This window comes from Ptychodera flava, chromosome 9 (assembly GCF_041260155.1).
Source record: "Ptychodera flava strain L36383 chromosome 9, AS_Pfla_20210202, whole genome shotgun sequence".
Classification (NCBI taxonomy): Eukaryota; Metazoa; Hemichordata; class Enteropneusta; family Ptychoderidae; genus Ptychodera; species Ptychodera flava.
Window position 1 is genome coordinate 39,290,180 of NC_091936.1, and position 23,165 is coordinate 39,313,344.

The 23,165-nt window shown below is 35.8% G+C and overlaps 1 protein-coding gene across 2 annotated transcripts in view; it reads right to left on the bottom strand.

Moving 5' to 3' along the window:
* Window positions 1–23,165, bottom strand: part of LOC139140942 (isocitrate dehydrogenase [NADP] cytoplasmic-like) — a 27,012-nt gene continuing 3,847 nt past the window's right edge. For both annotated transcript variants that reach the window (XM_070710448.1, XM_070710447.1), the window contains exons 3-11: window positions 19,704–19,810; window positions 17,958–18,044; window positions 16,668–16,828; window positions 15,583–15,797; window positions 12,194–12,262; window positions 5,224–5,375; window positions 4,693–4,833; window positions 3,113–3,275; window positions 1–1,860 (exon numbers count right to left, since the gene is read on the bottom strand). In XM_070710448.1, coding sequence (XP_070566549.1) covers window positions 1,776–1,860; window positions 3,113–3,275; window positions 4,693–4,833; window positions 5,224–5,375; window positions 12,194–12,262; window positions 15,583–15,797; window positions 16,668–16,828; window positions 17,958–18,044; window positions 19,704–19,810 — 1,180 coding nt within the window. In that variant the 3' untranslated portion in view covers window positions 1–1,775. The remainder of the gene's footprint in view (window positions 1,861–3,112; window positions 3,276–4,692; window positions 4,834–5,223; window positions 5,376–12,193; window positions 12,263–15,582; window positions 15,798–16,667; window positions 16,829–17,957; window positions 18,045–19,703; window positions 19,811–23,165) is intronic.

Below are 23,165 nucleotides of genomic sequence, written 5' to 3' on the forward strand. Positions count from 1 at the left end.
TAATTAATATTTCATTTTATTTTGTTCTGTATTCCATCTGCTACTGTACATTCTAGAACACCTCAAAGTGTTGGGTGTACATACAAATACTAAAAAAAAAACTATTCACATTTACATTTTCCTCTGTAAAAACAAAAAATACTTCAATTCAAAGACCAAAAGATTGCTTATTCCTCTGATGTTAGAAACTTTTTTTCCCAGAAATCATTGCACTGAAAATTTTTTAAAAATCTCTCATGACTGAAAAAATTAAATGCTGTATTTCTGTATATGCCACCTATCCATAACGGCAGATAATGGAATGCACAATGCCATCAGTGAACCGACAACAAAAATGAGAATTGTGTGACTTTTATGTTACAAGATTAGCAAGATGGCTCCTGTTATGATGTAAAAAGAATGCCAAGTTCAATGCTGTATATTGACATTCAAACTCTGTATCTCAATTTTGATGACAAAGTCAGAAAGTTGTTGCTCATCAAAAAGCGTTGTAATACTGATACTGTATTATTCTGCATGAAAGCTTGCAAATTGATGGTTGAAAATAGCACATTTTTACATAAAATCTGTACCCTTTGTTGTGGGAAAATGTGTTAAAATTCACTGACGCTAAATTGGCAGTATTACAGAGAAAAGTTGTGCTATTGCTTCAGAAATGCCAGAGGAATATTACGAACAAACAGTTTTGTGGCAGAAAAGAAATTTGTATTTGATGTTCTTGCACAGACTATAAAACTTTGTGATTTATAACTTTTCTAAACATGAACTTTCTCTTGATATCATTATCGTGAACTGTTGATATCAATTGACTGATGCTTTAAGAAAGTTTGTATTGCTTGTGGTACTTCTAAATATTCTCCAAGGGACTGACAGTGTTAAAATAATGAGTTTAATTTCTTCCTGTATTAAAGGGATCTGCATTCCTGATGAAATGTGATAACTTTTCAGGGTTGACAGCATCATTTCAGTTTCATACATAGATGGAGCTGTTATTTTTGATTTATGAAAGGAAATTATGTGGATTGACTGAACAATGCACAGTATGGTCTGAAATTCTACAGCATTAATAAGTAGGCCAAGAGACTTTGAATTGTATGAAGATTACAATGCATGTAGTACTTGCCTTCTGTAGTGCTTTTGTGATCCATCGACCAAGCCAAGGAACAGAGTCAATTATTAACATAGCACTCTATAGAAGCCGCATCCCAAACCCTTGACCTGACACAATCTATCCCATAATCAAAATGCTGGCCCCATTACAGCTCACGTTACAACAATAACCTTGTCATGTTGAGGGAGCTTTTGGTGTCAACACTTCAGCTGCATTGAAGACAACTGATCAAGTTCATGTGTTCAGAATGAGTTAAGACACTTCAGTAGTATTTTAATACCAGCATTGATGTTGGTACTCCATCTTTCCTATTCAGTACAAGTTATAAATACAATGTAGATACATTCAGAAGGGAGAACCTTTTTCTTGAAAACTGGAATAGTTCATCTCTACAAATGTGGCCTTCACATTTGAAATGTCAAATATTACAAAACTCATGACCTTAAAATATTAAAATTACCAAAATGAAAAAACTTAGCCATATTTCAATGTAAATTGATGAGTTAGTTCTTGACGTCCCTTTCAAGTTTTACCCCTAATTATGACCAAAAATAATACTGAAAATTTTACTAACAAAACACTAACAATAACAATGTGAATAAAAAATTCATAAAAGTGTTAATGTTGACTTTGCCGGCATTCTTCTTTTATTGTTCAAATGGAATCAGAGTTTGCTCATCTTGTTTTTCAAGTTTTCTCCAATTTTGTCCAGGAATTCAAAAGTATTCAGGTAATCAGAGCGTGTAACACTGCAAAGAGAAGAAAAGTCATACAAACTTAGTGTACACTGAAGACACAATTTGACCACATAAATAAAGATCCAGTAGCTGTAACTTTTGACGATTATTTCACTATTTTTGGTTTGCATGTCAACTGCTAATTATTCTTGAAACACCTGCTATTTAGTTTGTCAACAAAGTGTCTATGCATGTAAGGTGCACTTTTATTGTTTATATTTGAATTCTAATCTGGACCAGAATTCACTTTTCCACTATATCAATGCACAGGGGACTGGAACTTCTTGTTTATTTGTGTCTGTGTTTGTTTGTGTGTATGTGTTTGTGTTTGTTTATTTGTTATTTTTAATAAAATAACAGCAAAAAGCTGTTTTGTTAATATTTGTCAATAAAGAGCAGTTTATTTATTTATTTGTTTGTTTGTTTGTTGATATGTATTTCCGATGGTTAGGGTTAGGCTTAAGTTAGGGTTAGGGTTAGACTTATTCACTCCCTCTATATATTCAGATGGAGTGAATAAGTCTAACCCTAACCCTAACCCTAACTTAAGCCTAATCCTAACCCTAACCATCGGAAATAAATATCAACAAACAAACAAACAAACAAACATGCAAATAAATAAATAAACTGCTCTTTATTGACAAATATTAACAAAACAGCTTTTTGCTGTTATTTTATTAAAAATAACAAATAAATAAACACAAACACATACACACAAACAAACACAGACACAAATAAACAAGAAGTTCGAGTCCCCTGTGATCAATGCAGTAAGTGTACAGGCTGTGTTGACAAGCTGAATACTGTGTATCTCAACATGCTTTAAAAGGAATAGAACAAGAAACTGGGGTTGACATTGAAACCAAAAATAGTGAAACAAATCATCAACAGTTACAGCTACGGGCTCCTTTTCAAGGAGAACTCAGCGATAATTATAGTGAGATCATTTCACTTTGTTCTTTAACACCCTTCTTGCTATGGCACATATCCATAAAAATTTGTCACATGGTACTGAAAATGGACACCCATGTACCAGTAAACCAATGGAGTCTGTCATTTTTGAAGGACTGAGAAATCTCTCACATCTGCATGATGACAAAAGTTTGACGAGGTATAAAAAAATATCTAATTTAATCTTCCGCATTGAATTTTCACCAAGCAAGTTGTAGTTTAGGTCAGTGCTAAATGACCTTGAGCACATAATATTTCAATCATAAGAAATACAGCGGTACTTCACAGATGTAAATGAGAGCTGTAGACTTACTTTGGTAATCCTTTGATGCAAGCTGCCAAGTCCTTAGTCATAAAACCTGCTTCAATAGTCTCTATACAAGTGGCTTCAAGGTTTGTACAGAATTTAGCCAGGGCTTCGTTCTTGTCGAGTTTGGCTCTGTGAGCAAGTCCCCGTGTCCACGCAAAGATGGAAGCTGCAGATTTGACATTGAGTAGAAAATGGAACTGTCTGATGATTTGGTGATGGGGAAAATTGTACATTTGTTAACATATGCAAACAGGTGTGAAACTTCGTTTCATAGTATTGCAAGATCCATACGAACGTGTTCTATCGGTTTTGTTGACTTTGTTTTTGTATTTCTATCATCAACATTTCTCTCCATTCTCTGCTCAATATTGTGTTGCACTCTGGAAACATTTGCAACAAAGTTCAGATGATAAGTGCTGGTATTTACTATGACCAACAAACATGAGAATGTGGCAATCATTCACATGGTAGTACCAAGTTTACACAGGACAAACCTATCTTCAAGGAGTTTATAATCACGAATTTGAATCGAGTTGAGATGATGAAAATATTGTCCGAGCTATCATTGTTGTCCCTTTAAAGGTACATGTATACTGTCACCTGTTCTAATTTTGCCACAGTTACCATGGAAACAGATAATCTAACAATCACAGATTTTAAGCGGATGGCTGCTTTTTGAAAACAGCACCCTCACATGGCCATTTTGAATACAAGGAACGCCCCTTTGACCATATTTGGGCATATTTAGATTGCATTAAATGTCAGCAAACACATCTAAATGGTTTGGGAACCCTCACAACATTTCTACTGTCCCCTGATGTGATTGCCTTGGTTTGTTGGGATGGATGCAAGTTACCAATCTCCGTACAGAGATTGTAGCCGTGGAAAATTACAATCTATAGCTGGGGAGTCTCAGCAGTAGCCACACTAATCTCTGCCACAGGCGACGGTTTTCACCAACTTTTTGGGTATTGCGCGTTTTCCATAATATAAATTTTCTGTCTTTTTTATATATAATACTTCGAACCAAAAAAATTAGATAAATGAATAGAACACTAGTTTCAATATCAATCCTCGTTTCCGTGAACACTTGCAAAACATAGACCTTGCTCTAGGTTAAAGGGATGTAAATTGATGATTCAAAATGTATGCCCCAACAGCTGTCAGCTTTGCAGACGCGATTGCCAAAGTTTTAGCAGATTATTTATTATTTTTATTAGTATATTAATGTATTATTTTTACCAGTGTGCGGAAAGTGCGATCTCTAGCTGGATTGCTCCTATCTGTTTACTATTTCCACCACGTTTCTTTAGCCAGTTGGGCGCGCGCAGGACTGAAAGAAGTCCAAGTTTGGAATATTTAAATTTGTCTGCAGCAGAGATTGGTGGGGTGCGCGGTCAACGACTCGGAGACCCTCTAGCTTGGTTCGAATTATCCACGCCGCGCTGCTGCCCAACTGCGCTTCAATCTCTGTGTGGAGATTGGCAAGTTACATGACTTTGGGACTCTGGCAACCTCTACTTGTTCACCATCCTGAACAAAATACACTGACTTGGCATTGATTAAGACATGAGAAATCTCACCGATTGAGTTTGTTGATGTTTCCTTCCCTTGTTGATGGAACCTATAGTGTCTTGTAACGGTGCCGTGTGCTGCTTCAGCCTCCACTGTCTTGCCATCAGGACAGATCAACACACTTGTCATCATACCAAGTGAACCATATCCTGTAGGTATTGGTGCAAATCATTATTGGTAATAATTAAAGCAAAATTTGGAAAAAAAAATAGATAATTGAGCTTCAAACCTAATTGCCAGTATTACCAAAGCATAACATGTTAAAAACGCAGTCCAGCAGATATCAACACAATCTCACTTGTAACCAAGGGTGGCATCTGTGAATTAAGGAATATTGGGATGCTGTGTTCAGTGTTCAACTCAATAACTCATTTATCAGGCCTGTTAATGTACTGTTTTATAATCTTGCTTTTTCAAAGTAAAGTAAGAAACAACCTTCTGAGACAGATGTTGCAGTTTTATCAAATTAAAACCCCTAGACAAAGGCCTGCTTGGTTTCTGTAGATTGGATCGAATAGGAGAAGAAATCTATTACTTACCCTGAGCAACTGAATCAGACTGAACATCACCGTCGTAGTTCTTACACGCCCACACAAAGCCACCTTCTGATTTCATGGCATACGCAACCATGTCGTCAATTAATCTGTGTTCGTACCACAGATTCTTGGCTTCAAACTGCTCTTTGTATTCCCTGCAATTGAATCAACAAGTTTGTTAATTGTCCAAGTGTTTATGAATATCCCTTCTTTGATCACAACTTTCCTATATCACTTTGTAATATTTGTGCCTGTTGTCACGACATGAATACTCAAAGTAAATTTTAACCAAACATTCATGATATATAGCTTGTATCCTTGAAATATGAAAAATTCTAACATAAAGGTACATGTTAGAGCTATAAATTGCCTTTTTCCTCATCACTGGAAGCACAACTGCTATATTCTGTGGATGTTTATATTGGTTTCAGCATGTTCAAAATTCACAACCTGTTTTTAAGTACAGTTAATCCAAAGTTTGAAAGAGTATTTTCCATGAGTATGTCACATCATGAAATGGACACGAACCATAACACACTCACCAGTGTTCCCTCTAAGGTTTTGAGAGGGTGCGCAACTTGAGATATGCCTGATTGCCTCACAGCTGGGTCCGTTCATGTATATGCTAATTTATTGAGGTACGTCACAACGTACAATGAACGTAGGTCATTTACCCCACACTCATCATGACCTGAGTTCAATTAGTCTAGAATATTCTCAAGGTCACTGCCCTTAATGACCTCACAACCTTATATTCAATTAGTCATGTTTGGAATGTTCTGGAAAGTTGATTAGTTGTGTAAGGGAGATAATTTTAGAACAGTAATTAGCATGTCAATAAAAGTTCTAGATTGTTCTTATATGCCTTTATAAAAGGGACGTGCACAGCTTCCAGTCAGACTTTTGGGATCGTGTCTCTTGTGTGTTACTAAACTCCAGCAGTAGTCATTCTCAAGACTTTTCAAGACCTTCACTGTCAACGCTGGATTTATACTGTGGACTTTGTGCAGCTTCAAGCCTGCAAGCCAAAGGACTGTTCATTCATCCGACTGACTGTTACAACTCTGAGACTGGAGCTTTGCCGTCCCAGCTAAGATAAGTAGTCTGTACACTTTTAAAGCTTGTACTCTGTCCCTGACTTAGCAATTAGTTTTGTTTTCGTAATAAATTTTGTTTAAACGGAAACTGCTGAGTTCACCCTTTTGTTCGTTTTCTCTGCACGTAACAAATTGGGGGCTCGTCCGGGATACGAATATTTTGAGCCGTTTGACAACATTTTGACAGCCTTTTCAAAACTACTGTATACTGTGAACTCAGCAAAATTCAATCATGGCGGAATTCAAGCCAGACGAATTTATGGATGACCTTGATCAGGACACATTTAATTCCCTCAGAAAAGACAACCTCATAGCACTGGCCAATTTCCTTAAAGTAGATGTCAAAAGATCTATGCGCAAGCGAGAAATACAGTTCAAGATTGCAAAACATTTAGTTAATTCTGGCCATTTGAGGAGTCTGCCTTAAAAGATTATGAGCCTGAGTCTTCCTTCGAACTCAAAAAATTGGAATTAGAAATACAGGCAGATTTCAAGCTAAAAAAATTGGCATTAGAAAAAGAAAAAGAATTACAAATGAAAGAAAAAGAATTACAAATGGAAAAGAGAGACAGGCATTAGAAAAAGAAAAAATACAAATGCAGTTAGAAATGGAAGAAAGACAGAAAGAGAGGGAATTGGAAATGAAAGAAAAGAATTACAAATGGAAGAAAGACAAAGGGAGAAAGAAAGAGAGGAAAAAGAAAAGGAAAGAGAATTAGCAGAACACCGACTGCAGTTAGAAATAAAACGTTTAGAGCTTGGACAGTCAGGAAAATTCTTCCCTTCAGACAAGTTTGACATCACTAAGCATTTCAGGTTAGTTCCCCCTTTCCAAGAAAAGGATGTTGATAAATATTTCCTTCATTTTGAGAAAATTGCTCAGAGTCTGAACTGGCCTAAGGAGTCCTGGTCTATGCTTTTGCAGAGTGCTTTGGTGGGTAAAGCCAGAGAAATTTACATTCAGTTGTCAGTAGAGCAGGCTTCAAATTATGATTCTGTAAAGGAATTAATTCTCAAGGGCTATGATTGGTGCCTGAAGCTTACCGTCAGAAATTTAGGGATTGTGAGAAGGTGAAAGATCAAACTTACGTTGAATTTGCTCGAACAAAAGAACAACTGTTTGATCGTTGGTGTTCTTCTGAAAAGGTCAGTCAGAATTATGACAAATTACGACAACTTGTTTTGATTGAGGAATTTAAAAGGTGCATCCGGAGTGACATCAAGACATTTATCAATGAACAAAGGCAGATACATTAGAGGTTGCTGCACGTTTGGCCGATGATTATTCATTGACCCACAAATCTTCATTTCTCAGCAAACCATCCCAGTCCTTTTCATACAGAAACAATGCAGGTAAATTTAACTCCTCCTTTTCATCCAAGAATTTCTCAAAGGACAGTAGGAAATCAAATGACAACAGTTCACAGAGTTCAAGTAACACTCCCACATCATCAGATCCCAAGTCTCAATCTCCTTCTGACAAACAGTTTGGTACACTTTCTTGTAATTATTGCAAGAAAGACGGCCATTTAATGTCAGAGTGTTTCAAGTTGAAAAGAAAACGTGAAGGTCAAAGTGGTCAAAGTGGATCTAAGCCCACCGGCTTTATTTCTTCATCAACTCAATTAGAGTCTAATAATGTGTACAACACATTTTCTGAGGTTAAACCCCTCTTATCCCCAATTAATAGGTCAAGGTCAATTCTTCTCAAGATAGCATTAGGGTATTTTCGAGCCATTTATTCATAATGGTTTTATATCACTTTCTAGTGATTTCTCTTCTGCTACCCCTGTCAAAATTTTAAGAGATACCGGGGCTTCCCAGTCTCTTTTGTTGGCAGATACCCTGCCGTTTTCTGAAAAGTCATTTTCAGGTTCTAAAGTTCTTATTAAGGGGGTAGATTGTAATGACTACATTCCTGTTCCTCTCCATAATGTCTATTTGTCTTCGGACTTTGTTTCTGGACCTGTGGCTTTAGGTATTAGGCCTTTTTTGCCTTTTGAAGGGATTCACCTTCTTCTTGGAAACGACCTTGCTGGGGACAAGGTCATTACTAATCCACTTGTGACTGATAATCCTAGTTTAGATCAAAATCCAGAGCCAATAGAGGAAGACATTCCCGCCTTTTCCCTTCGCGTGCAATTACTCGAGCCATGTCAAAGAAAACTTCTGAGAATCAAAATACTCTCAAAAATAATGTCACAGATGTTGACTTAAATGACACCTTTCTCAGTCAGGTGTTTGACACGGACCATTCCGTTATCCCTCGTGGATTTGAAACTTCCAGTAAAACTTCTGCTGACCAAAGTCAGACATTTTCTAGATCAAATCTCATTGCAGAACAACACAAAGACCCAGATATTTTGTCTTTGTTTGACAGGGTAGATGATGAAGGTAAAACTTCAGATAGCTCTGTTTCCTATTATACAAAATCTGGTATTCTCATGCGTAAATGGAGACCTCCAGATGTTTTGGTTGATGACGATTGGGCTATAAAACATCAAATTGTGATTCCAAAAGCCCTATCGTGCTGAAATATTGCGCCTGGCCCATGAAACGCCCTGGGCTGGTCACTTAGGAGTCAGGAAAACTTATCACAAAATTCTCAGTCACTTTTATTGGCCTAATCTCAGGCAGGACGTAGCACATTTCTGTAAAACTTGTCACACATGTCAAATGGTAGGAAAGCCGAATCAGACCATTCCAAAGGCCCCTTTACAGCCAATTCCTGCATTTCAAGAACCATTTAGTAGGATTCTAATAGACTGTGTTGGGCCCCTACCAAAAACAAGATCAGGAAATGAGACATGTTGACAATTATGTGTACATCAACTCGGTTCCCAGAAGCCATACCACTGAGAAACATAAAGACAAAGACTATAGTGAGAGCTTTAGTCAAATTTTTCACTTATTTGGCCTCCCTAAATGTGTCCAGTCCGATCAAGGCTCCAACTTTATGTCTGGAATTTTTCAACAAGTAATGGATCAGCTAGGCATTAAACAGTATAGGTCATCCGCCTATCATCCAGAAAGTCAGGGTGCTCTTGAGCGATTTCATCAAACTTTGAAAAACATGATTAGGACCTACTGTTTTGACACAGAGAAGCAGTGGGATGAAGGAATTCATTTTCTGCTCTTTGCTGTTAGAGAGTCAATTCAGGAGTCTCTTGGTTTTAGCCCATTTGAGCTTGTATTTGGACATACAGTCCGTGGCCCACTTAAGTTCGTAAAGAGAAATTCCTATCAGACGATGATGATTGTCTGAATATTTTGCAATATGTGTCAGATTTTCGTACAAAACTCTCTAAAGCATGTGAATTAGCCAGAGAAAATCTTGAGTCATCTCAGCAGTCAGTGAAAACCAAATACGATAAAAACACCTCAAAACGGAAGTTTGAACCAGGTCAAAAAGTTCTTGTTCTACTTCCAATTCCTGGCAAACCACTCCATGCTCGTTACTTTGGGCCATACCTAATTGATAAGAAATTGAGTGATTTAAATTACATCATAATAACACCTGACAGGCGAAAACAAAACAGCTATGTCACATAAATATGCTTAAGCCATATTTGGATAGGGATAATCCTACTATAACTCAGCCTGTCAGTGCAGTCAGTTCAAACCATTATGAAGATAGTGATACTGAAACTGACTTGAGTGAAAATACTCTAAACTCAAAGCTGGGCTCGGTCAAGCTTCAGAACTCAGAAATCCTGGAGAAGCTGGAGTCTACAAAGTTGGCACACCTCCAGCCAGAACACCAACAACAGCTGAAAGAACCAATCCATGAACATTTGTTCCAAGATGTTCCAACGAGGACAAACATCATCTACCACAACGAAGATGTCTGCGACAGTAATCCAGTGGAACAACATCCAGACGGACTGAATCCTGCGAAAGCGGAATATCTCCAGGAGGAAGCCAAGTATTTGCCGAACAATGACTTTATCGAACTCAGTAAAAATAACCGGACTTTGCCGTGCATACTTTATGCCAAATTCAGTGCCATTTCAAGTTTTCCAACAACAAATTGCAAGAAGATAGTCATGGGACATCCTGTTTGCTACTTTTCACACAAATTTAGCAAATCTCAGAGAAACTACTCTACAATTGAAAAAGAGTGTTTATCTTTGATATTAGCTTTACAGCATTTTGAAGTTTATGTTACTTCTTCAAATCAGCCAATAGTGGTTTATATTGATCACAACCCTCTTGTTTTTCTGCAGAAATTTAAAGGCAAAAATCAGAGATTGCTGAGATGGAGTTTAATGTTACAGGAGTTTAATCTTGACATTAGACATATCAAAGGCAGAGACATTTAATTGCAGACTGTCTCTCTCGTATTTAGATTTTATTGTTGTTCACTTTCAAGAAACTTTACTTTAGAGTAAAACAAATTTGAGTACTTAAATCCTTTTCAAGAGTACATTTGTAAAAGAAAGATTTTTCTTTGAAAATTTTCTTTTTTTGAAGAGGGGGTGTGTTATGTAGGTCATTTACCCCACACTCATCATGACCTGAGTTCAATTAGTCTAGAATATTCTCAAGGTCACTGCCCTTAATGACCTCACAACCTTATATTCAATTAGTCATGTTTGGAATGTTCTGGAAAGTTGATTAGTTGTGTAAGGGAGATAATTTTAGAACAGTAATTAGCATGTCAATAAAAGTTCTAGATTGTTCTTATATGCCTTTATAAAAGGGACGTGCACAGCTTCCAGTCAGACCTTTGGGATCGTGTCTCTTGTGTGTTACTAAACTCCAGCAGTAGTCATTCTCAAGACTTTTCAAGACCTTCACTGTCAACGCTGGATTTATACTGTGGACTTTGTGCAGCTTCAAGCCTGCAAGCCAAAGGACTGTTCATTCATCCGACTGACTGTTACAACTCTGAGACTGGAGCTTTGCCGTCCCAGCTAAGATAAGTAGTCTGTACACTTTTAAAGCTTGTACTCTGTCCCTGACTTAGCAATTAGTTTTGTTTTCGTAATAAATTTTGTTTAAACGGAAACTGCTGAGTTCACCCTTTTGTTCGTTTTCTCTGTACGTCACAACGTACAATGAACGTTGGTGGCAACTGCGCCGCCAACGGGCGCTAAACTCGAAACGCGGAATTAAAATCTACGCTGAGATCGCACATTTTGCCCTGAGTTAGGGGCGACGTCAAAAGATCGATGTTTGAAAAAAAAACTTAATTGCTTAAGTTTGGGGGTGGGGGGTTTTTGGCCAAATTAATTTCTGTGCAGTCAAAAACGATTTAACGTCTTTTTGGCAAATTTTACGATTTCAAGGCTGTTTTTTTTTTGTACGCTAAAACCGATCCAGTCACCCGTATTTTTGTTACTTTATAATGGTTTTCAATTTTTATTTAATTCAATGGTACATTGGTACGTCGTTTGAAAGAATTAGTACAGGGTATGAGTCCGCAATGTTTTTCAATTTTAGGTCAGTTAAGTTAGAGGGGGGGGGGGGGGGGGGGGGGGGTCCTGAGGCCAAACTTAAGCAATTAAGTTAGATTTATTATGTTGAACTTTTGATGTTGCCCCTTATCGTTTCCAAAACTAATACCGATTGAAATGACTGAGACTAAAGTTGCGCAAAACATGAAATTTCACTGCAAGAGCAGTCGGAGACACTGCGCAATTAGCGGGAACACTGACACTCACTGTGTGAATTTATTTATTTATTTAATTACCTTTGAAACGGTTTAAAAAACAAAAACTGCAGAAAAAGCAGTGTCATTAAGTACAAAACAAACACACACAAACAAGAAGACGCAAAGGAAAAAGAGTCCATCTTTAAACACAAAGCAATGTTGAGTCTTTAAGGGCAGTATTCCTCATATTCCAGTGAAGTTTGCACAAGAAACAACTTACTTGTCATATATTTCCTGGAATATGTCTTTGAATCTGCCGTCATATTTCTTGAGGATTGTGTTCTTAGTACTGTGGGAGAAAAATTTCAAATTTGTGAGAGAGAACACTTTATTCACAATCATTCAACCCATTAATACATTGATTAACAAAGATTACCAAAGAAATTGAACAAATTCATTATTGTCTCTTGATTTTATACCTGCAGACAAAACATGTTTGGTTAGGCTACAGCAAATTGACTTTTGTGATGCAAATTAGATGTACCGTATCCCTGATAATGTAGTGAAAGTAACATTATATAATTGCCATTATTAAAGGTCATGCATGGAGTTTCATAACAGGACTGGTTCCTGTTACTATAATATTATACTGTTCAATTTATGACTACAGCCTTTTAATCACATGAATCTACACAAATTATAACCCAGATAAAAATTATAACACATAAAAAATTACAACAAATAAGTAAGCAAAGGTTGATTTTGAAGATTAAAGAATTCATGGTCAGTCTCGCAACCATGAATGTGTTGTTGTTCTGACAAGATAGCCTGGTGCTCTGTCACTAAGCAGTGATTAATCTGAGACAAGTACATGTGCCTCCAGAGCGGATGTTTGGACTCAAATTTCTACAATTCTTTTCTGATCTACCACTTGTGGGGACTCATTTTAAAGCTCTTGGAGAAAGAAAAACCTTCACTGTCCATGATTACTCTACCAAACCTGTGCACCATCTTAGTTTTTAGAAAATCCAAAATTGAATTTTTCCCCATAGAGTTAACACAGGGATGGCAGCCATTTTGAATTTCAAATATCACAAAATGTTTGGTAACTTGTTTTGCTAGTTCCAAACTTTGCACGGTGACCAACAATTTTTATTCGTGATTTTGAAAGAGTATGTTTGAAAGTTTCATTCAGGAAAGTCTGGGCAATAGTTTAAGTCTTTCACTTTCGAGGCGCATACTATGACAAGATACCAGTATATGCTAGATGACACTCCTGGTATACATGACAACAGAAGTCACTTTTATGACAGTAATTCAAAGTTACTATACCACAATAATTTCTCATTACTAGAAAACAGCATTTACTCCATTTTGGGTATAGCTGTGATGAATTGCTGTTTATATCATATCATTTCGACACTGAATGTAACATTTACTGAAGGATTTCAATTAATGTTGCTGGTAAGTTTTAATATGAGGACCATGCATGGCAGGTGCCATTGACTGCATTTTCATAAGTGAGTGCACTTGACAAAATTGGGCCTTAAAATAAAACAATATGACAAGTGCGGCCACTTTTTGTTTTCTCTCAGACTCTGTAGCAACTTTTATTTTCTTGTCCCTGCGGACTGTGTACACACACAATGACACACAGAATACCACTTTAGATGACATAGTGCCAACATTTTAACTGCTTTACTTAGCATAAAATCAAACCCTATAAATTTGTACAGTCCCTAAAAAGCAAAAAACAAACCGACAAGAGAAATTTAAAAACACATATAGCCTAATCAATTACAGGAGCTAAACAAATTATAATTATCAATTTTCAGCATTTTTTGGTTCAGATTTTCTGCAAGGGTAGCTGTTATAGAGCCAGCTCTTAGCATAGCTGTGCTTAGTAACTGTGGCATGTTGAGTCACAGACAGCAACAACAATTAAATGGTCAATTTGTTAAAGTTAACTCCACACATGTGAACATGACTAGTAGCGTTAAATATGTATTTATATGAGTAGACATGCTACAGACTCTAGAGAGATCCTTTTGGATACTCAAAATTTTATTACCGTACTTAGGACATATATGAGTATGGGGCTGATGCAAAGACATTCCCACAAAGTCCTGAATCGACTCAAGGAACTCGTGAAATCAGAGGGCCCACTGATGACAAGTAAAGCTAAACGTCGCATTTTAACCTTTTCCTACCAGACAGTATCACTTCCCCATCAGCCAAGTCAGGAAAAAGCGGTATTGAGCCAAAACATGACATATTTTCAACCACTTGGCTTGGTCTGTTGTACATCTTTGGTCCAAAAAATCAAGTTTACAGTATTTATGTTTTCAACAGCTTTCAAATGTACAGTATTATGTTAAAATACACTATATGGAATATATTGTGTTTCATTATTTTTACCATCTTGACCTGGTGGTGAAATATGGAGTTGGCAGGAAAAGGGTTAAACATCTGATGCAGACTTTCAACAAAACTGGTTAAAAGGTGTACATCAGCCCTCAACTCTAGTATGGTTGTTTCTATTTTCCATTTTTGTCTATTGTAGGAAAGACAACGTTTGTCTTGCTTGACGGCCGTTTATTTTAAGGAATGAAATCTATTTACATATAAAGCCTTTGTCCAAACTTAGCTGATGCAGAAAATTCCAACAATCCATTCAGAAATGAGTTTAAAAATACCATCACTGTATCAATCATGCAGATAGCAATTATCAGTCTATGGCTTCCAGTTATGGTTCATCTGTTTATTGTTTTATGAACACCACTCAACAATTTAATCTAATTTGGAAGGCAACAAAATGAACTGGCCAATAAAGTGATATCAAAAACTTATCAATTTTGCCATTCAACTTTTACACGAAAATATTTTCATCTGAATTGAACATTGGTCTTCTGAGGATGGCTCAGGCATGTATTTTCCTTGCCAATATTTCTGGTTATTGTACATGGAGAATGTTGCAATTTCTCGTGTTTTTCCTAAAGTGAAAAACTAAATAATGTATCTTTTCAAACTTATTTTTGACTATATATGATATCAATGTCATGTTAAATATTGCTGTAGCATAAACAGAGGTTCAGTGTGAGAGAGTGCCATCATCAGTTCATTAACGTACATGTCTGGTAGCTGTATTTTATCTTTTGTTCCTAATGGTAATTTGTACATTTCAGTGGAAAAGAATAGTCTTAGTGTGATTGACGTTGAAATAAACTTTGAACAGTAAATGAATAGTTATCACTGGGTACTTCCAAAAACCTTTAAAACCCAGTAACTACCAGAAATTACATAATTGTTATTTTGTTCTGCACACTCAGATGAAGGTATGGTCTAATATTTTAAGATTCTGACCAATGCATACTGCCCATGTAAGAGTAAATATGAAAATTAAACAAAATTCATGAAATAATGCCATAAAGACTGCAAATATTCTCACTTTTGTGATACGACAATACACATGTCATTCAGTACATCAATCTGCAAATTGATTGATAAATCAAACGCAATGTGTGCATAGAACCAGTGGAACAAAGCTATGATAAGGCGCACATTGAACTCAGTGGACTCTGTCCAAAGTCCGTTTATGTATGAGACAGAGACTGACCAATACCTGGATCACAGTTTATGACAGAATTAGAAATGTGACAATTGTCTCACCTGAGGTAGAGGGGATAGCCTCTATCCAGAGTGTATGCCATACAGCTGTGGGCAAAGTCTTTGATTGATGCGTCTGTGTTATACATGCCCATGGCTACTCCGCCACTGTTTTTGAAATCATAGACAGTGTAAGTGATGGGTTCACCACCATTGGATGGAGTAAATTTCAACTCCAGCTGCCCGGGACCGGGAACTACAAAGTCTGTGGCTTTGTACTGTCAATGAAACAAGAGAAGATGTAGATGTTGATACACATAACCACGTTAGATGTTAATTTTGCACAGAATATTGAGATTGGACAAAAATAATTATTGCATCAAGAACAAAGTTTTAAAGGGCAAACACCCGTACCTTTTGATGATTTATTTACTATTCTTGGTTTTAACATCAGCTACACAGTTTCTTTTCCTACTCCCAAATGCATGTTGGGAAACACTGTATTCGGCTCGTCAACTCAGCCTGTACATGTGTAAACTGCATTGTTATTGTTGACAAGTGAATTCTGGTCCAGACTAGAATCAAATTCCACACACACAGACTTGACTGTGTTGACAAGACAAACAGTGAGTGTTTCAACATGCTTTTGGGAGGAGAACAAGAACATGTAAATGACACACAAAACAAAATTAAAAATAGAGACAAAAAATCATCAACAGTTACAGCTACTGGCCTTTTAATACATGTATGAGCTATACAGTCGTTGTAGCTTTTGATGAATTGTTTTATTTTTCTTATTATATTCCTGGTTGTTATATTCCTGGTTATTATACATCAGAGCTTCTGCTTGAAGCAACAGAAAGCGAAAAGGAATAAATGACTATGTGTAGCAATATTTCTCAAAGTGGGTGTAGGTATTGATTTTCTCTGCAGAATAAGAAACAAATTCCACCTATGACATTCACCTTGACCTCTCAACACTTTACAGAGACAAGTACGTGATATAAATCATGAAATAAATTTGTACTTCTCTTTTTTTAATGTTATTACAGGAAACCCAAGTCAGTAACCAACCTTACTATCGTTCATTTTATGAATGAAAGTAGGGATAAAATTTGAAAATCCAGTTTAATCTGAGTTGCACCCACCTGGTCTGCATGTGCATGACGACCAATCACGATTGGTTTTTCCCAGCCTGGTACAAGTCTGGGAATATTTTTGCATATGATTGCCTCCCTGAAGACGGTACCCCCTAGGATGTTACGAATTGTTCCGTTTGGCGACTTCCACATCTTTTTCAACTTAAATTCTGGGCAGAGAAAATTAGGAAAAAGGCTACATGAATTTGAAGAATACTGTCAGTGTTAAGGAAAGCAAGTATTGATGGGTCAGATTTTTCCCCTTTAGATTCCTGTATTAGATACAGCAAGTGCATGGTTATTGCTGTATTAAAGAAATTACTTTTCTGCCCACTATAAATATGAATAGTCTACTTTGCTTTTGTAGTTATTGGATGCTAATTGATCAAACTAGATCCTATCCTGGAGATTGGTGTTTTTCAATGTAATATACAGTATTAATCAATCTCTCTCTCCAAATCTCTCTCTCTCACTTCTCCACAGATGATGTCCAGCTGAACTTAGAGATGTCTAAAAATTACTAATAAGTTTAACAAAGATATTCAGCACCATATGAAAAATTGACTGTCAACATGAAAAACACTTGAATTTGCATCTGTGACACCCTTTATGGTCGACATCATGCTCTCTTGTTTGTTAGTATTTGGCCACAATTAAATGTAATAATCGGCAATGATTTGACTTTAGGTATTTCTCTCAGATACATGTAAATCACAGATGAAAGATTAACTCAATCAGCTGGAAGAAAATAAGGTAATGTGGTACTTTTAACATTTCTCTCTCTATTTTGTCCTCATAAGTGAACAAAATTAGTTTTGTAATTTCGTTTCAATTCTCATGGTAGCACTGAAATCACCATTATAACAGATTTATTCAGACTGGGCATTACAATTTTCTGTTGAAATTTCTACCGGTACACTTCAGCTATTATGCCTTTTTCAAAAGATTGACTTGAATACCTCAATTGGTACACAGTATTTTCATTTTCTGCTTGAATGAAGATTGTGCGTCAGAGTTGTCAAGGTAACGCAGCAATCAGAAAGTCAGAAAATTAATGAATAATTAGATCATGCATGAATGGCAAAAGGTAATTGGGAAATATTAAATGTGAATAAACCTATCAGGTAATTGTCCTTCACTTTCTGGGAAGGGTTGGAGGGATTTCAAAATTCTGTATTGAAGGATGGGTGTAGTGTGAGTTACCATAACATATAGATATCAGTGTTTTGGGAACAAGCTTGCATAACGTTATCATGTATGTCAAGGTCATTGACCTTGAAAACAGTGGGTGATCCTTACCTTCCACTCTCTTTTCGTCTGGTGTGATGGTGGCGCACTTTATGCCTACATTGCACTTTTTGATTGCTTCAGCGGCATCGATAGTCACTGTAGTGAAACAAGCAGTGTTGTTTTCTTAAAGGATTTATGACCTAGGCAATATGGTTACAACAAGACTATGTGTAATTTGGAAATTGATCCTACACACTGGGCAAACAAAAACATGTGACACTGATGTTGCACAGCCTTATCACTCCATATCTTATTGGCTTGGTTATTTTGAAATGAAAAGATATGTGTTGTAACACATTCTGGGTCTGAGACAGGTCACAAAAAATTGCCATAAGAGTTTTAAACCCAACTGAAGTATTTGCTTTACATTGGAAAAATGATGACACATTCAACACTTTTTGTGTGTACACCTCTTCAATTACATGAAACGCGAGAGGTTTTCCATGTGATAAAGTCATCAATTTTGACAGCAAAGTTCAAAGGTGACAGGATCACACATGCAAATCACCTTGTGATTCTTGATAACATTTGAATAAAAAAAGCAATTCCATGGTTTAAAGAAATTAAATCAACAATCATGTTGACCATTTCTTTATGGATTTATTAAGAATTTTTTTGGTAAAACAGTTGTCATAAACCTGTTTGTTGGTGCACTAATTTCTCAGTTTCATGACTGATACAAATTTCAAATCCCATTGAGGACTCTGAATCACAACACAGTTACACTTATAACTGTATAGCTGATTAGAACTGTGCCGTTTTTAGAACCTGTTAAAATTGCTGCATTATCAATAATGTTCAATAATATACTAAACAATTTTAATACAGGTATTTTTGACACCATTTATAGGAATTTCAGACACCACACTGTATTGAATATATGGTTTTAACCCTTTGAACCCGGCTCGGACACAAATGTCCAATGACGTCATAGAGTGCCAGGGGATCAGGGTGCAAAGGGTTAATATTTGCATAAATCTGCCCACAAGTTGATAGTGTCCGGATATTACAATCACAACAACTGTAAAAATCTGCTGGTAGAGAAAATTTCCTGCACAAGTGATTGAGTTACCTATATATTTATAGCTATATTACTTACAACATGAATTAAAAGAATCATAATGGCATACAAAGTTTTACTTTTGATATGTACTTCTATGTGGTAACATAAAGCAAACAACTCAATTCTACAAAGTCTACGTTTCACAACGGATGTGTGCCCATCAAATATGGATTAATTATTGGAAACATATGGTGTAATATATTACAATATTACACTGACTATCAACAGGCTGCCAAAATCTTATAGACCAGAGTTACCCTGAACAAGTTTGCAGACTACATGAAAAAAAGGGAAATAAATATCATATACAGATTTGATGTACTAAATTTTTGCAATAAAGTGATTCTCACTGCTTATCTAGAGTTGATACTTGATGACTTGCAAGTACACTTTTTAATTTTAATATTACATCATCCTGATGCCTTAAAATTATCCAATACCTATTTTTCATTTTTAAAATTTATTCCTAAATTTGTCCTGCTAATTTTTCACTTTGGTTTTGGTGTGCAAATGTTTCCATAAATATGCAAATTGCATGAAAACACTGCTGTCTGTAGGATAATCCACTAGCTGTCACATGCCTTGTTTTGATTGATGGGACTTCATATTGGCAGCTGTTGTTGATGAAAATGAAAAAAAAATTCCATCAGATTTTCGGAGGCTGATAATGTACCTAATATCACTATGGTTACCTTGGTCATTGGTGGCATCTCTGTGTTCAATTCCCAAATCAAAACTCTGGACCTCAAGGTCAACATACGGAAATATCAATTTTTCCTTTATGAGTTCCCAGATGATCCTGGGGGGAAAAAAAACAGGTAAAAATCCTTATTAAATTTTCTGGTTTTGAAAAAAATGTATGGTTCACAGAGATAGGTGATTCTAACCACGACAGTAACTGTGTGAGGCCTATAGCCAGTACATATCACACAGTCCTGCCATGCAGAGCTACACAGTAACATGTGTGACCATCACAGTGAGCTTATTGGGCAAAGTTCAAATGCTACAGATGATTTTGAATAATTCATTTTAAATTTACTTGTACAAAGCACTGCTCTACAAGAGTCTTCAAATGTTAATATCTATTGTCAATACTTACATATATCTCTTGTAAATACTTTCATACATCTTATGTATAGCTTATCGTAAAATATGTATAATACAATAAACGGATAGATCAGAAAAAATGATTACACACACACACTAAAAAAGAAAATAACATATAATGCAATTGGATGTATTGTAGATGAGTAAAGTACACTGTTAACAAGAAACTACTCTTAATTTTGATTATCCGTAATGCTTAAATAGGAAAGACACAGATTGAATATTTTTGTCAAAAATGAAAAGATATGTCCTCTGCTTTCTGAAAGAAAAGAGGATGATTATGGGATCTGCTGTGAAGTTGACTGGAATCCAGGAGAGAAGCTTATCCATGGAAAGCCTCAGGGCTGGTCTGAATCACACGAAAAATTACACACATATTTTCCAAAAATAGCTACATCAAACACTTAAATCTCAGCCTTGTGTAGTCTGTTTGAAGTTTGACTAAACTGTGCTTTCGTCTGCAATCAGGTGAAACTGTTGATGTCATCGCATGTACATGTAAGATGAATGTCTGATATTTTGTATCACACATCACTGTCATGTCTTTTGATAAAATTCAAATCAATGATTGAAATTTCAGTGATTCTACAGCAATAAAAAAATATTACAAGTACACTAAGAACTATGTTTTAATGTTTTGCAGAAACAGAAAATAAAAAGAAATTCAGAAACTTTTGGTCCGATAAGTCAGTGATTGTACTGAGATTGTGTTGCTGTAGTCTTTAAAAGTATCGATCGATGTTTTTAGCATTGGTATAGCTTTCAATCAGTGTTATTGATTGTCGAATTTTAAGAGTTGCATCCTCTACGAAAACCTTGGCAAAATATTGTGAGAACTTTGAAAGACTATGCATATAAATGATTAACTTTGTGATAAATGCTGTGTCTCCTTGTAGGTGTCTTATGCTGCTTTGGAAACAATCAATGAAGATTTACAAAGATGTAGAAATTTGAATAACTGCTAAACAATGTTTGACCTTGTTTAAGGTGTATGTTTTGGCATAAAAAATATTGTTTCTGTGAACATGGCCTCAGGAAAGGTCAGTCAGAAACTTTTTTATATTTTTTATTTTTGATAGGTGTGACCCATCAAAATTTGGCGAAATCATGCATGACTTTTGAAAATGTGAAAGAAGTTTAGGGTTGGAGGGATTTAAATAGGGAAGGTCGGGTTAGCAGAAACAATTTTTTATTTGGCTTTATTTGGTTTAGTTGATGCTGGTACATGTATGGACGGATATAGAATAGATGCAAATTATATGAACAAGTGATGTTACATGTCACATGTGACCTATGACCTTGTAAGCTCCTATTATTGTGGTCATTTGTCACGTCTGCAATACTTTATTTTTTGAAAAAAAGGGAGAAATTCCATCTGATAGCTAATGTATGACCAAACAAACAGGGCAAACATGGCCATCACCATTATCAATTTTTAATAGAACAATAATGTGACATTTATTTTGCATTTTATTCTGCTGACAAAGGCAATATCACCTTTAAGTTTTCAGAACTTGGTTGTCATTTTTTTTGCAGGAAATCGATATACTTCTAATAATGTCTGTTATTTATTCAAAATCATGTCACTAATTATGTCACTAAATTACCAGACTTCTTGCATCTGTTATGTTTTCAGCCAGCATACATTTTGACTACTGGCCATTGACATTTTTGCAAGGCAGGATGGGTAATTTGCTCAATTTTCCTGTTGTTTGGTTTGTATTGTGATGACACAAGTCAGTAAGGTAAATCTAGGCATAGACTTGGCTCATAGCGTGAAGAGTAACAAAATAACAGATCATACAATAAAAAAGATCCAAAATTATATCAAAATTGCAGATTTTTGTTCCCTCAGCAACATCAACACCAATTTTTCCCCATTATTCAATTGTTTGCATGTTTTATTGATGAGATGTTTATTTCAAAATAATTTATAAACATAATGCTGACATACATTGGTATTACACTAATCCTATTTTAAACCATTATTTGAGTAAATTTACTGGTGCTGGTAGAAGTACACGCTGTGACAAAATGATTCAAAGTTTGTGTACAGATGGGATGTTCTATAAAGCAGGTAGGAAAATGAGATGTTAGAAGTGTGAACTTTAGACAGAATACAGTTGGCGGTAAGATTCTCAAATCAAATCAAAATATTTTCTCAAATTTGTAACAATAAATCATGCAAAAAATGCATACAGCTGTAAATATTATGTGCTAAATGATGTGAGGAGCAATGTCTTAATTTAGTTAATTGATATTAGATATTAGCATCTATTGAAAACATTTAAAAATTAATTAATATCTGTTTGAGTTTTAAAAATTAATTAATATCTGTTTGAGTTTGGATTCTTCAAAGTTGAACACCAAGAGTGTACATTGAACAGACATTGAACAATCTGTTTTACGGTAACATTTTGTTATGATGTTAATTATCTAAAGCTGACTCATTGATTTAAAAGTTTTACATTGTTTGAGTTTCGATGACAATTATTCTTTCAACAATTCCATTACAATGATAAAATTGTTTGACCCCTTTCATCACTGAGCCAGGAACAATTCCTATACGCATAGGGCTTCCAGTTACATCATTTTCAATGGGCGAGGTCAGACCTTTGTGTCGGACAATGGAGATCAAAGATTCTGAACTAAATTGTGACTCAGACACCCTGTTATTACATCATCAGTGGTCAGACCACTTTTTCTTAACCTTTCCTGACCTAAACCGTACTCTTGCACTGATAAAAGTTGTTTTTTTCTTTGGTACAGTGGGTGTCTGGCATACATAGCCAAAGTGTAGGTGAAAGTGTCCTGTTGGAACGCTTGATAGAAGGATGGAAAACATTAGTTACTATAATACTATAGTTGGGTGTGTTCATGCCATTTTCAATTAAGAATAAGACCCAAGACATGTCATGAAGACTGCATATCAAGAGAAAACAGTCTTTCCACATGGTTTGGTATCTTCTCTGTCTCAAATCTAGGTCACTGAGATTATGGAACTCTTGAAGTATGTTGAAAACTTTTAAATGCCAGGCTGAGTCCAC